General features: G+C 46.1%; 1 protein-coding gene across 6 annotated transcripts in view; it reads left to right on the top strand.

The window, feature by feature from the left end:
- Positions 1 to 652: 652 nt before the first annotated feature.
- The window catches only part of LOC134757313 (inositol hexakisphosphate and diphosphoinositol-pentakisphosphate kinase 1-like), a 69,239-nt gene continuing 55,266 nt past the window's right edge, over positions 653 to 14,625 (top strand). For 4 of the 6 annotated variants that reach the window (XM_063698965.1, XM_063698963.1, XM_063698966.1 and 1 more), the window contains exons 1-17: positions 3,491 to 5,821; positions 6,088 to 6,262; positions 7,021 to 7,216; positions 7,668 to 7,758; positions 7,969 to 8,054; positions 8,370 to 8,524; positions 8,665 to 8,766; positions 9,222 to 9,383; positions 9,487 to 9,608; positions 11,446 to 11,547; positions 12,395 to 12,481; positions 12,600 to 12,675; positions 12,820 to 12,929; positions 13,016 to 13,098; positions 13,312 to 13,443; positions 13,603 to 13,724; positions 13,998 to 14,180. In XM_063698965.1, the coding sequence (XP_063555035.1) occupies positions 6,116 to 6,262; positions 7,021 to 7,216; positions 7,668 to 7,758; positions 7,969 to 8,054; positions 8,370 to 8,524; positions 8,665 to 8,766; positions 9,222 to 9,383; positions 9,487 to 9,608; positions 11,446 to 11,547; positions 12,395 to 12,481; positions 12,600 to 12,675; positions 12,820 to 12,929; positions 13,016 to 13,098; positions 13,312 to 13,443; positions 13,603 to 13,724; positions 13,998 to 14,180 (1,956 nt within the window). In that variant the 5' untranslated portion in view covers positions 3,491 to 5,821; positions 6,088 to 6,115. Of the gene's footprint in view, positions 747 to 3,489; positions 5,822 to 6,087; positions 6,263 to 7,020; positions 7,217 to 7,667; positions 7,759 to 7,968; positions 8,055 to 8,369; positions 8,525 to 8,664; positions 8,767 to 9,221; positions 9,384 to 9,486; positions 9,609 to 11,445; positions 11,548 to 12,394; positions 12,482 to 12,599; positions 12,676 to 12,819; positions 12,930 to 13,015; positions 13,099 to 13,311; positions 13,444 to 13,602; positions 13,725 to 13,997; positions 14,181 to 14,625 lie in introns of those variants that run through there. The other 2 variants (XM_063698961.1, XM_063698962.1) reach the window with 2 other exon arrangements.

Raw genomic sequence — 14,625 nt, 5'->3', positions numbered from 1 at the left:
ATGAGCCACCGAGCCCAGCCCTAGGTTTTTAATCCCATTTTTATGGATGAGAAAAATAAAGGCTCAGAGAAGTTAAGTGAGTCGCTCAAGGCTGCACAGCTATTAAAGGTAAGGCCAGGATTCAAATCCAGCTTTGTCTGGAGCGTGGAGAAAAAGCAGGCTCTGGAGATAGAAATCAATTTGTCTAGAGTTCCAGGTCCATCCATTTTCTTGCCTCCTCTGTAAATGTCTCTCTGTTCCTTCCCTTAACTTTCTTATCTGCTTCTCTCCTTGTCTCTTTTTTGTCTCCAGTCTCCCTGTCACTCCTCTTTACATCTGTTAATATTTTCAACCTTTATTTATTGGATCTGTACATCTATGAGACCCCGTTTTGTCTCATAAGACAAACGGAAGACCTGGTTTTGCTCTGAAGGAACAGCAATGGCACAAATTCTGCCTCTTCCTCTTTCTCAGCATGAGGCTTCCCACCCACCCTGTCGTCTCATGGAACGTCTCTGTCTAGACCACGCATCTGGACTTTGGCGACGCAGTGAAAAATCAAAGGAAGGGAGCATCAAGTTGCATTCCCTCCCAGAGCCACCAGGGGTCACGCTCCTCCGCGCAGAAGCGCCGGCCAACGCAGTCTGACTCTGTTGCCTGTGAGCGCCCTTCACTGATTGGTCGCACCGCAAAGAAGTCGCACTTCGATTGGCCCGCTGTCAGGTGTCGCTGCCGGCAGGTTCGGCGGCGCAAGCGGAGGGAGGCGGGTGAGTGAAGGCCGGGGGCGTTGGGGGAGTGGCTGGGGCTGGGGGAAGTGAGGGAGTGGCTGGGGCTGGGGGCGGTATCGGACCGGGTGGGGGCGGTAGAGTGGGCTTGGTGGGTTCCCAGGGCTGGGGTTCGTTCCGGGTGGGCTCCGCTTTGGGAAGAGGCCCAGCGGAGGGGCCTTAGTGTCAGCGTAGGGAGAGTGAGGCGGCGAAGGCGGGGCGGGCAAAGGCTAGTGGAGTCGGGATGCGAGGGCGGTATTCGTGACCCGGAGCTGTGCGAGGAGAGTACCGAGGAGGGGGTCGGCGGGAGAGGAGATAGGTATGTGGAGGTCTGCGTGAGGAAGAGGGGATCCTGTGGGAGGATGGAGGGGCGGAGTCGTACAGGGGAGAGGATCAAGGTGGAAGGGATCTGCGCCAGGAGGGGTGGGGCTGGAGTCCAGGGGGAAGGGGGTGGCTTAAGGAGTGGGTTGCGGCTGAGAGAAGACAGCCTGGAGGGAGGGGTGATGTGAGGAAAGAATGGATGGCAGGCCGTCATTGTGGGGGGTCACTGAGGGGTCAATATAAAGATGTTACCAAGTATGGTGACTCGTGCGAGGGGGTGAAGGAGTTTAATACTGCGGAATCAGTGAGTGCGAAGATTAGTTGGATTAATGGAATTAGTTGACCAATGATGCGGGGTGGGATGGGGAGGCTGCAGTCAGTATTGGGGCAAGAGTCATAGCAAGTTAGGGAAAGAAGGCGGAACGAAGCAGCTGATACTGAGAACAGGGAGAGGAGCACAGTTGATCAGAGTCGGAATGAGGAGTGTGTCTGAAGAATTAAAAATTGCATTAAGAAGGAAGTGAGGCGTCCACTGTTCAAGGTGGGCAGAAAGTAGTGTTGGTGGCCTGAGGAGTTTTTCTGTGTTGGAAGTATTCCTGCCTGGAATTTGTATTGATATTTCCTCTTCGCTACCAATGGAGTCCACCATCAAGTGCATAGTGATTTAGGAAATTAGATGACTATGCAAGGAGCCCTAAATTCTAAGGGATAAAGAAGTTACACCGTTTACCCTCCCTTCTACCCCTCTCCAGATCTGATTTAACATAGATGTTCCTGAGAAGATTGCCTGCCTGCCCCTCCCTCGTTACCTTACTCGCCTGTCTCCTTGCTTCTTTCCTTCCATTCACATTGATTCCTGTCAGAGTAAGACTGCCCTTTAGCCCAGTGTGGAGTGTGAAGTTTTCTTTTCTTTCGCAACAAAGCTTGGGGGAGAGGCGGATGGGGAGAAGAGCATGGAAAACAGGGAAGGGCTCTGGGAACACCACATTAAAGCCCAGCTTCTCCCAGAGGTGCATCTAAATAAATCCTGCCTTATTTCATAGCTATTTCTGTCAGGCTTCTATTTTTGCTTTGTTAACTGGGAATTTAGACCTTTCGTCTCTCTTCAGCCACATATTTGTAAACAGTCTCTTCCCTATTCTATTAGTTACCATGCCCCGTTATGTAGTTGCAGTAGAATTTCAAGAACATGAGTGTACTTTCAGTGGAAAACGAGGAAGGACTCAATGGAAGAAAGGGCAAAGGGTTAGGAATCTTAGAGTTGAGAGAAAGTCCCTGCTTCAGAGCGAAGATAAAGAATGCAACGAAATTCTACTTGCTCAAACTATACAGGGACCTTGGGAATGTCCCAAGTCAGGGAAATTGGGTCAGGTCAGTGAAAAGGAATTCAAAAAATAGCGTTTTTATCACGGGGAAGAGTGTATGTATGAGACCTGCAATGCACAACTAAAAATATTAAGTCTAAGGAGAATGTCGCACCCCCGTGGCAGTTGAGAAGTAAAGACAGCAGATGATGAAAACTGGAAAGGTCGAGAGGTCGAGGTCTATATAAAGGTCCGCTAGAACTTTATTTTTATTTTTATTTTTTTGAGACAGGATTTTGAGTCTTGTTGCCCAGGCTGGAGTGCAGTGGTGTGATCTCGGCTCACTGCAACCTCCGCCTCCTGGGTTCAAGCCATTCTCCAGCCCCAGCCTCCTGAGTAGCTGGGATTACAGGCGTGCGCCACCCCACCCGGCTAATTTTTTGTATTTTTAGTAGAGGCGGGGTTTCACCATGTTGGCCAGGCTGTTCTTGAACTGCTGACCTCAAGTGATCTGCCTGCCTTGGCCTCCCAAAGTGCTGAGATTTCAGGTGTGAGCCACCGTGCCTGGTGGTCAGCTAGAACTTTTCTGGTCAAAATTGCAAACCTCAGTTGTCATGAAAGAGTTTAAAATAAAGATAGAGAAAATAATTATTCAAGACTATTTTCAAAATCTATGAGACTAATTACATATATAAGATATTATTTCTGTAAAACAAGTTCATTTACTTAAGGAGTTTGTGGCTTTCACTAGAGTCATTGGTCAGTGTTTCTGAGAACTTTTGGAGACCACGGAAAATTGCTGATGTGTGACTCAATTTTTATTTTTGGAAAATAATAACATATTCATATCCTTACAATTCATAGGAACAAATGTTAACCTTCTGTGTATTTGCTTCAGATCTTTTTTTACAATTGAAATAAACATTGTAGATAAGGTTGTGGAGTACCATTTGAATCCTCAGTTCCATTCTCCCTTCTCCTCAAAGGTAACCACTATCATGAATTTGATGTCTTTCTTTCCAGTCCCTGTTTTTATACTTCTACTAATTATATATGCAGTCATAAACCATATGTAACATTTGTATTTATACAATAGCGTTGTACTGCAGGTATATTTCTGCAGTTTGTGTTTGGAAACTGTCCATTTATTACATATAGTTTTTATTTTTACATTGCTATTAGTCTATCATTTCTATATATGACATTATATTTATGGATTCTACTTGTAACCTCTGAACTGTTTTCACTTTTTCTCATTACCAACAGAGAGATGAAGAGGATTAAGAAGTTCCTCACAAAAGTCTTATGTAGGAGAATTTCTCTACAGCAGGGTTTCTCCGCCTCAGCACTACTGAGATTTTAAGGCTGGATAATTCTTGGTTGTGAGGAGATATCTTATGCATTTTAGAATGTTTGGCAGTATCCCTGGCCTCTACTCACTAGACACCAATAGTACCTTTCCAATTGTGACAACCAAAAATGTCTCCTGCCAAAAGTCCCCTGTGCAGCAAAATCACAGCTGGTTGAGAACAACTACATTACTTGTGTGTACGCAGAAGTGGAACTGCTGGTTCAAGTTAAAGTCTTAAGATATTCTTACTGGTACAGTTTTAGGCAGGATTTTTTTTTTTTCACTGTAGCTCCTGGTGTGAGGGATCTTGGCCTAGACTACCACTGGTTCTATAGTACCAGGGGACACTAGAGAGAACATTGAGATTTCAGTTTGAGAGTGGGCTGGAGACTGCTGTATGGATGCCTGTATTCTCAACTTCCCAACCACACTAGACCTCTTTCCCTGAACAGATTTTCTGAACTTGGGCATTTGTCTTCTATTATTATTATTATTATTATCATCATCATCATTATTTGAGGCAGGGTTTTGCTCTCACCCAGGCTGGAGTGCAGTGGCACGATCACAGCTCACTGCAGCCTTGACCTCTTGGGCTTAAACAATCCTTCCACCTCAGTCTATTGAGTAGCTGGGACCACAGGCTTGTGCCACTCACTATGCCTGGCTAATTTTTAAAAACTTTTTGGCCAGGTATGGTGGTTCACGCCTGTAATCCCAGCACTTTGGGAGGCCGAGGCAGGTGGATCATGAGGTCAGGAGTTCGAGACTAGCCTGGACAGCATGGTGAAACCCCATCTCTACTAAAAAAAAAATACAAAAATTGGCCAGGTATGGTGGGGTGTGCCTGTGGTTCCAGCTACTCGGGAGGCTGAGGCAGAATTGCTTGAACCCGGGAGGTGCAGGTTGCATTGAGCTGAGGTCACGCCACTGCACTCTAGCCTGGGTGACAGAGCGAGACTCTGTCTCAAGAAAAGAAAAAAAATTTTTTTTCTTTTGAAATGGTATTTTTGAGTCGCCCAGGCTGGAGTGCAGTGGTACAATCACAGCTCACTGCAGTCCCGACCTCTTGGGCTTAAACAATCCTCCCAACTTAGCCTCCCAAGTAGCTGGGACCACAGGCACGTGCCACCATGCATGGCTAATTTAAGAAAAAGCTTTTGTAAAGGCCGGGTCTACCTATATTGCCCAGGCTGGTCTCCAACTCTGAGGCTCAAGCAGTCATCCTGGTTCAGCCTCCGAAAGTGCTGGGATTACACACATGAACCACTGCACCCAGCCTTAAAATTTTTTTGTAGAGATGAGGTCTTGCTATGTTGCCCTGGCTGGTCTCAAACCCCTAAGCGCAAGAGATCCTCTTACCTCAGCCTCCCAAAGTGCTGGAATTATAGGGATGAACCATGGTATCTGGCTGTGCAACTGTCTTTTAAGGTGGAGTAGATGAAGGAGAGAGAGAGCATGGGGGTTTTATTACTTTTTAAATTTTTGGTTTGAGAGAGGGTCTCACTCTGTCACCCAGGCTGGAGTGCAATGGCGTGATCTCGGCTCACTGCAATGTCCGCATCCTGGGCTCAAATGATCCTCTTACCTAAGCCTCTCAAGTAGCTGGGACTACAGGCATGCACCACCATGCCTGCCTAATTTTTGTATGTTTTTGTAAAAACTGGGTTTCGACATGTTGCCCTGGCTGGTCTCGAACTCCTGGACTCAAGTGATCCACCCTCCTCAGCCTCCCAAAGCGCTGAGATTATAGGTGTAAGCCAGTGTGCCTGGCCTTAATGTTCTGATATAACGCTTAGAATGTAGGGTGCCCTCAATAAATATTTTTTGAGTTAATCTTGGGAAGAATGAAGATGAGGTTTAAGGGGAAAGGCAGCTGAGCTCTCTCATTCCTCTGCCTTTGAATTAAATTACTGAATTCAACATTACTGTGAGGAGGTGGAAAAGGGCTAGGAACATTGTGAAATGAGTCCAAAGTTTGAAATGTCTCTCTAACCTTCTCTTCTGGTAGGACTCAAGAGTAGCCTTCCTCGAGGACCTGCCTTTCCCATTTGCTGCCTGAAGTTAATGTTTCTTGCTGGCCAAATCAGGGACATGCCGGCATTGTAAGGGCTGATTATCTGATCCTCTTACTAATTTATTGGTTGGGGTGGGGTGAGCAGGGAGGAAAAGGGATACCTTGCTTTTCTTTTATGGCTCTTTTAGCATCTCAAGTCATAGCCCATATGCCTCCTTTCTTGTTGATCCTTCTTCCTATAGCTTTGTTTTGTTTCCCCTTATAGTTCCCTCTTATGCTTTTCATCTCCATCCCCAGCCCCACCCACTGCCAGGGGGCTTGGGTTCTGAGCTGATGGGGTACCCCCCTCTGCAGAGCGGGATGAGTGGGTGTTCCGGCAGGGATGTGGTCATTGACGGCCAGTGAGGGCGAGAGTACCACGGCCCACTTCTTCCTTGGAGCTGGAGATGAGGGGCTGGGCACCCGTGGAATAGGCATGAGGCCAGAAGAGAGTGACAGCGAGCTCCTTGAGGACGAGGAGGATGAAGTGGTAAGAATGGGGAAAATGATGTAACTTGGGGTTGGAGCCTCTGTCCTAGAGAGTTAAGATTCTATTGGTTAGAGATAACTCTCTGTTCTTTCCGAATGCATAGACTCCCTGTCATAAACAGGCCCTATCCTGGTTTAGGGGAGGGGCAGTAGAGATTGGTTAGGTTGCCTCTCTTAGAAATCCCTGCCCTGGCCAGGCGTGGGTAATCCCAGCACTTTGGGAGGCCAAGGCGGCCGGATCATTTGAGGTCAGGAATTCGAAAGCAGCCTGTCCAACATGGTGAAACCCTGTCTCTACTAAACATACAAAAATTAGCTGGGTGTGGTGGTGGGCGCCTGTAATCCCAGCTACTTGGGAGGTCTAGGCAGGAGAATCGCTTGAGCCCAGGAGTTGGAGGTTGCAGTGAGCAGGAATCGTGCCACTGCACTCCAGCCTGGGCGACAGAGTGAGACTCCATCTCCAAAAAAAAAAAAAAGAAACCCCTGCCCTTAGGATCTTCCTGTCGTCTCATGGTTGTTGGTTCTCTAGCTCTCCTGCTTGAGCACATATTTCCTACTGCGGAAAGGCTCCGATTCTGTAGGCAGTTGGAATCCCTAGCTGTGCCTCAACCTCGATCAAAGTTAGGAGGCACCCTTTATCCCATAGGTCCAGAGTCCTGGCAAGAAACTCTGTGCCCTAAGAAGATAAGACAGTGTTCCCAGAAGGGGGTGATATTGGTGCGAAGTTCTTGAGTTTCTGATAGCACTTCCTCTCTGTAGCCTCCGGAACCTCAGATCATTGTTGGCATCTGTGCCATGACCAAGAAATCCAAGTCCAAGCCAATGACTCAAATCCTAGAGCGACTCTGCAGATTTGACTACCTGACTGTTATCATTCTGGGAGAAGATGTAATCCTTAATGAACCTGTGGAAAACTGGCCATCCTGCCACTGCCTCATCTCTTTCCACTCCAAAGGTTGGGGTCTGTGAAGGAAAATGGGAGGGAATGGTGGTGGGAATACTGGTTCGGGAAATGAGGTTCTTATTGTCTTATTTCCTTAGTAAAGAGCTGTCAGCTACTTGTGACACACTAGAGAATGATGCCAAGGAGTTTGCTTTCCCTACATCTTGGAGGAGTTGCCGGGGGTTTAAAGCCTATAGTCTAACCTCAGGACAACTCTAAGTGTCTTAGGATCTCCGACAGAATTGGGTCTCTGGAAGGACTGTAAAAATAACTTCTGTTTTACTTTTTCTTGATAAATATCCTAGACTTGGGGAGCTGAGCAGAAGAATAAGTGATGGGTTGAATGGGTAGAGGAGCTCAGTGGCAGCTAATAGCTTTAATATGTCTTTGTATCTCTCTTGCTCTTTTCTCGTTCTCTTTCTCTCCCTTCCTTTGGTCTCTTTATTTCCTGTCTCCATTCCAGGCTTTCCTCTGGACAAAGCTGTTGCTTACTCCAAGCTTCGAAACCCCTTTCTTATCAATGATCTGGCCATGCAGTATTACATCCAAGATAGGTATAACTTCCTGTTGACCAGTGAGATGGGTGGCTTTGGGATCATGCGTGTTCAGGGAACCCACTCTGGGAGGGGCAGAGTCAAACCAACATGCCTAATTTTTGTACCATAATTTTGTGCCCTGGTGTCTTAATCCTGTGCAAATGAAATCCCCAGCCTCTCCCCTTAGTTACTCCCACCTCTCCCAGCTATTTTATTTGGGGGTGACAGGAGGGAGGTGTACCGGATCCTGCAGGAAGAGGGTATTGATCTGCCTCGATATGCTGTGCTCAACCGTGATCCTGCCCGGCCTGAGGGTGAGTACCTGGCCTGAGGGAGGGTTAGTCCTGCCTTTCCTTGCTTTCTATGACTTAGCCACGTTTCCATCTTCTAGACATCTCCTGTATACCACCTATCTATGTGGGGTTTTGGTTATTGGATTATGGGTGGGGTAAGAGCCATGAGTCTTCGGACAGAGGGTTGGACCTGTTATATAGAGATTTTACCTCGTCTATTACAAAGATATAGTCATAAAAATTTGAGGGTTATAGAGATGAAAACCTGGGGGAAATGAGAATTAGTAATATTCCACAACCTTAGGCCATAGAAATGACTACACATCCACCTTTCAGAATGCAACCTGATAGAAGGTGAAGACCAAGTAGAGGTCAATGGAGCTGTCTTTCCCAAGCCCTTTGTGGAGAAGCCAGTGAGTGCAGAAGACCACAATGTTTACATCTACTACCCCAGCTCAGCTGGAGGAGGAAGCCAGCGTCTCTTTCGTAAGGTAGGGGGGATATTTGAGCATCTGGGGAGTCAGAGAGGTGAAAGGGCAAGGATGAGATTGTGGGGAAGGAAGATGGAGAATTTGGGGACAGAGCAGAGAGTTGAGGCAACATTGTTTTTTCTTCTTTTTTTCTCTTGAAGATTGGCAGCCGAAGCAGTGTTTACTCTCCTGAGAGCAGCGTCCGAAAGACAGGGTCGTACATCTATGAGGAGTTTATGCCAACAGATGGCACAGATGTCAAGGTTATGGTGGATATAGGGATTTAAGAGATTACAGATGTGTGGGTGGGGATGGGGTACTTGGGAAGCAGGTGGAAGTATATGGGGAGGAGGTCCTAGAAAATAACATGATGTGAATGTGATTGGCTTTCATATTCAGGTGAAGATAATGAGTGGAGGATTCACATTTTCACTATCAGAGCAAGGGCAAGGCTGACTTAGAAAAATGGTATAATGTTGGTAAATTATTTTTAATAAGGACTACCTGACAGTAGTGGAGTCCCGAGGAGAAATTCATAATGATACTTCAGTAAGGCTCAGTAGGAAAAATGTTGGTCAGTCTCCTTAATGCTCAGGATTTGTTTTGTTTTTGTTGTTGTTGTTTTACTCTGAAACTCATCTACAGACCTAGTGCTCATATTGTCTTCTCATATACAGGGTGAGCTGTGGGCATACTCAGTGATGCTATGTACCTGCAGGTGTATACAGTGGGGCCAGATTATGCCCATGCTGAAGCTAGAAAATCTCCAGCTTTGGATGGGAAGGTTGAACGAGACAGTGAGGGGAAAGAGATTCGATATCCAGTCATGCTGACTGCCATGGAAAAGCTGGTGGCCAGGAAAGTCTGCGTAGCTTTCAAGGTAGAGGAGGGCCCAGGGAGGTTGTGAAATGAGGGAGAAAGGAAGGAACAGGGGTCTGGGAAGAGTAACTGTCTTGTTCTCATCTTTCTTCTTTTCCTTGCAGCAAACAGTTTGTGGATTTGACCTTCTTCGTGCCAATGGTCATTCCTTTGTGTGTGATGTGAATGGCTTTAGTTTTGTCAAGAACTCGATGAAATACTACGATGACTGTGCCAAGATTCTGGGGTAAGAGACATAGTGGTCTGCGCTGGGGAGAATGGGCTTACAGAAGAATATTTGAAAGTTTTTGCTTTATTTTAAATATCACGAATATGATTTAAAAGTGAAAAAGCAGGCCAGGCGCGATGGCTCATGCCTATAAACTCAGCACTTTGAGAGGCTGAGGCGGGTGGGTCACCTGAGGTCAGGAGTTAGAGACCAGCCTGGTCAACATGGTGAAACCCTGTTTCTACTAAAGATACAACCTTAGCCAGGCATGGTGGCGCATGCCTGTAATCCCAGCTACTAGGGAGGCTGCGGCAGGAGAATCGCTTGAACGCAGGAGGTGAAGGTTGCAGTGAGCTGAGATCGTGGCATTGCACTCCAGCCTGGGTGACAAGAGCAAAACTGCATCCCAATAAATAAATAAATAAATTAATTAATTAGATTAAAAAAATAAAAATAAGAAAGGAAGGGCTCCTCAGGCTCCTTGCCTTTCTAACACTGCCCCTCCCAGAGACCATTGTTGTTAACAGTTTTAGACATAACAATTTATCTTTTTCTGCCATATCCAAACTGTATTTCTTTTACTAAATGTGGTCATACTATAATACTGCTCTGCAACTTGACTTTCCAAGAAATTTGTCACGTAATGTATAAACCATTCAGAAATATATGAGGAATGATGACTATAGTGAGCATCTATGTATTCACCACCTAGCTTAAGAAATAAAATATTAGGAATATAGGTCGGGTGCGGTAGCTCACGCCTGTAATCCTGGCACTTTGGGAGGCTGAGGCGGGTAGATCACCTGAGGTCAGGAGTTTGAGACCAGCCTGACCAACATGGTGAAACCTCGTTTCTACTACAAATACAAAAAATTGGCCAGGCTCAGTGGCTTCCGCCTGTAATCCCAGCACTTTGGGAGGCCAGGGTGCATGGATCACCTGAGGTCAGGACTTCGAGACCAGCCTGGCCAACATGGTGAAACCCCATCTCTACTAAAAATACAAAAAAAAAATGAGCCAGGCATATTGGTGGGTGCCTGTAATCCCAGCTACTTGGGAGCTGAGACAGGAGAATCACTTGAACCCGGGAGGCGGAGATTGCAGTGAGCCGAGATCATGCCGCTGTACTCCAGCCTGGGTGACAAGAGTGAGACTCCATCTCAAAAAAAAAAACCCAAAAAAACCCAAAAAATTAGTCAGCCGTGGTGGTGGTCCCCTATAATCTCAGCTGATTGGGAGGCTGAGGCAGTAGAATCACTTGATCCCGGGAGGTGGAGGTTGCAGTGAGCTGAGATCATGCCATTGTACTCCAGCCTGGGCAACAAGAGCGAAACTCTATCTCAAAAAAAAAAAAAAAAAAAAAAAATATATATATATATATATATATATATATGTATGTATATACACACACACACACGTACACATATGTATATATGTGTATATATGTACATATATATGTATATATACACATACATATATTCATCTATATACACATATGTGTGTATCTATATACACATACATGTGTGTATATACACAAACTATACACATATGTGTGTGCATGTACACATACGTGTGTGTGTGTGTGTGTGTGTGTATAATCGAAGCCCCTATGTACTCCTCCCTAGTAACATCCCCTCCCCATTCCCAGAGGGAACCACAATCCATAATTTGGTGTTTGTCATTCCATGTATTTATTTATATTTGTACTACATAAATATGGGTATTTGTTTGTATGTTTTTAGGCTTTTTATTAATGTATTCTTCTGCCTGCAGCCTGCTTGTTTTTGTGAGCTTCATTCCTCTGAGTAGTTCTGGTTTATTCATTTTTACATGGCTTCTTTGTTTCTCTTTCTAGGAACACCATAATGCGGGAGCTTGCCCCACAGTTCCAGATTCCATGGTCCATCCCCACGGAGGCTGAGGACATTCCCATTGTTCCCACCACATCTGGCACTATGTAAGCAAAAGCAAAACATCTGGAGTAACCTACTTAAGACCCATGGGATTCCTTAAGCCAGACTAATGGTTACTTCCTGACCCCACACTATCTAACGGATCCTAGGCCTCTTATACACAGTCTTCTTAACTCCACTTATATTCCCCCGCCATTTTTTTTGTTTTGTTTGGTTTGTTTTTGAGACAGAATCTAGCTCTGTTGCCCAGGCTGGAGTGCAGTGGCATGATCTCGGCCCACAGCAACCTCCACCTCCTGGGTTCAGGTGAGCACATCTGGCTAATTTTTGTGTTTTTAGTAGAGACGGGGTTTCACCATGTGACCAGGCTGATCTTGAACTCCTGACGTCAAGTGATCCACCCGCCTCGGCCTTCCAACGAGCTGGGATTACAGGCATGAGCCACCATGCCCAGCCTCCATTTGTATGCCTAATCTCAGTTCCCTTTTCTTTTTCTTTCTTTCTTTTTTTTTTGCGACAGGATCTGGCTGTGTCTCCCAGGCTGGAGTGCAGTGGTGCACTCATGGTTCACTGCAGCCTCTATCTCCTGGGCTCAAGTGATGCTCCCACCTCAGCCTCCCAAATAGCTGGGACCACAGGCGTGTGGCACCATGCCTGGATACTTTTTTTTCTTTTAACTTTTTTTATAGAGACAGACTCACCCTATGTTGCTCATGCTCACCCTATGTTTCTCCTGGGCCTAAGTGATCCTCCCACCTCAGCCTCCCAAAGTGCTGAGATCACAGGCCTGAGCCCTGCTCAGCCCCTCTGTTTTTTGACATGTCAAGTAATGTGATGACAGCAGGTGGGATGGGGGTGTGGGAGAGGCTCTGATAACATTTATGATCTTAGGATGGAACTTCGTTGTGTCATTGCAATTATTCGTCATGGGGATCGTACTCCCAAGCAGAAGATGAAGATGGAAGTGAAACACCCAAGGTCAGAAGAGTGTCCTAATTTACATAAATAGGTTTTTGTGAGGAAGACTGCATGGGGGGCAAGTCCTGGAGGCTTTGACTGTCTCATGCCACACTGGAGCTTCTCGTTACTTCTTCAGGTTTTTTGCTCTGTTTGAAAAACATGGTGGCTACAAGACAGGGAAATTAAAACTCAAGCGACCTGAGCAGCTCCAGGTAAGGTAGTGAATCTGGCCAGGAGGAGCAGTGCCATGAGAGAGATAGAGGATATGGCATTGGGAGTCTTGATAAAAGACTAGGATGGAAAGGTAACTGTCTAGGACTTGGCCTTCTGCATGGATACCTTATTATTTCCTCTAGGAGGTGCTGGATATCACAAGGCTGTTGTTGGCTGAACTGGAGAAAGAACCAGGTGGTGAGATCGAGGAGAAGACTGGAAAACTAGAGCAGCTGAAGTCTGTATTGGAGATGTGAGAAAGGGGATAGCAAAAGGGAGCCAATAACAGTGAGAATTGGGGTGCTGGAACAGAACATAAACTGTGACTTTATCCTGCAGGTATGGTCACTTCTCAGGTATAAACCGGAAGGTACAATTGACTTACTACCCTCATGGAGTAAAAGCTTCTAATGAGGGGCAAGGTAAGTTGTAGTCCCCCTTACCACTACCTCTCAGATCTTGTGTTCTTTTTATTTTTTTTGTCCATCTTCTTTCCCCACAAGATCTCTTTTACTTGAGCCTATAGATGACCTTTACCCCAAATTACGTCTCTGGTCTCCTCAGAAGACCTAACGTTTAGATGTTCCCACTATTTTTCTTAGATCTAGACCATTCACTGCCCCTTATTCCTTCAGATCCACAGAGGGAAACTCTGGCGCCATCTCTGTTGCTGGTACTGAAGTGGGGTGGAGAACTGACTCCTGCTGGCCGTGTTCAGGCTGAGGAGCTGGGGCGAGCTTTTCGCTGCATGTACCCTGGAGGACAGGGTGAGTGTTTTGGGGAGTGAACGCATAGCAGGGCCAGGATAAAATGATTAGAGAGTAAGTTGGGGAAAATGAAGGGACAGAGACAGTGGGGAAATGAATATTTTTTCTTCCACGAGTATTTATAGCAGTCCATTCCTGGTCCCCCACCTTTGTCCCCAGGTGACTATGCTGGCTTCCCTGGTTGTGGGCTGCTTCGTCTCCATAGCACTTTCCGCCACGATCTCAAGATCTATGCCTCTGATGAGGGTCGTGTTCAGATGACTGCTGCTGCCTTCGCCAAGGTGCATACTACAGTTCTGTAGTCCCAGTTTCTATTAGGTAGAGAAGCAGAGAGTTTGGAGAACCAGTTGGAGCATTTCAGGGTGCTTGTAGGCCAACTCAGAGAAGTTTCTGCATGTATCGGACCCATTCTGTACTACCGAGAATGAGCTGAGAATAATTGGTGAGGGTAGGCCCCATCTCTTCAACCAGCTCCCATTCGATCCCTGGGACCATCTAGGCCTAGGGATGCTAACCTGCAAGGGAAACAAATAGACCTTGTGCTTTCTCTTTAGGGCCTTCTGGCTCTAGAAGGGGAGCTGACACCCATTTTGGTGCAAATGGTGAAGAGTGCCAACATGAATGGGCTACTGGACAGCGATGGGGATTCCTTGAGCAGCTGCCAGCACCGGGTGAAGGCTCGGCTGCACCATATTCTACAGCAGGATGCGCCCTTTGGCCCTGAGGAGTACGATCAGGTCAGGCTCGAAAATAGCCTGGATCCCCAATTCCTAGAATTCTAAATAGTAGGGATCAATAATAACAGTATTTACTGCATGCCAGGCACTGTTTTAGTTATTTTACACATATATTATTTAATCCTTACAGCAACCCTTTGAGATAAGTACAAGTCCACAATCTCTTATGCATAATTTTGAAAATTAAAAAGATTTTTTTCTTGACATTGAGATTCATTTGGCAGCTAAACCTGACACGAACTGTCATAAGACTTTTATAATCCTTAGTTTTCCCACTTAGTGTAAATAGTCGTGCATTTTGTGGCAGAAATATTAATGTGTTTGGTTATGCCATGGGCCCTGATGGAGGTATTATATACATATGGCATATGTACTGTATTAACTTCTAAAGTCCCACAGATTCTCAGTTCCAAAGCACAGCTCTGATCCCAAGGATCCTGAACAA

The sequence above is a fragment of the Gorilla gorilla genome, chromosome 16 (assembly GCF_029281585.2).
Source record: "Gorilla gorilla gorilla isolate KB3781 chromosome 16, NHGRI_mGorGor1-v2.1_pri, whole genome shotgun sequence".
NCBI classification, from domain to species: domain Eukaryota; kingdom Metazoa; phylum Chordata; class Mammalia; order Primates; family Hominidae; genus Gorilla; species Gorilla gorilla.
The sequence above is the reverse complement of the archived record's forward strand: the minus strand, read 5'-3'. Positions and strand labels throughout refer to the sequence as shown.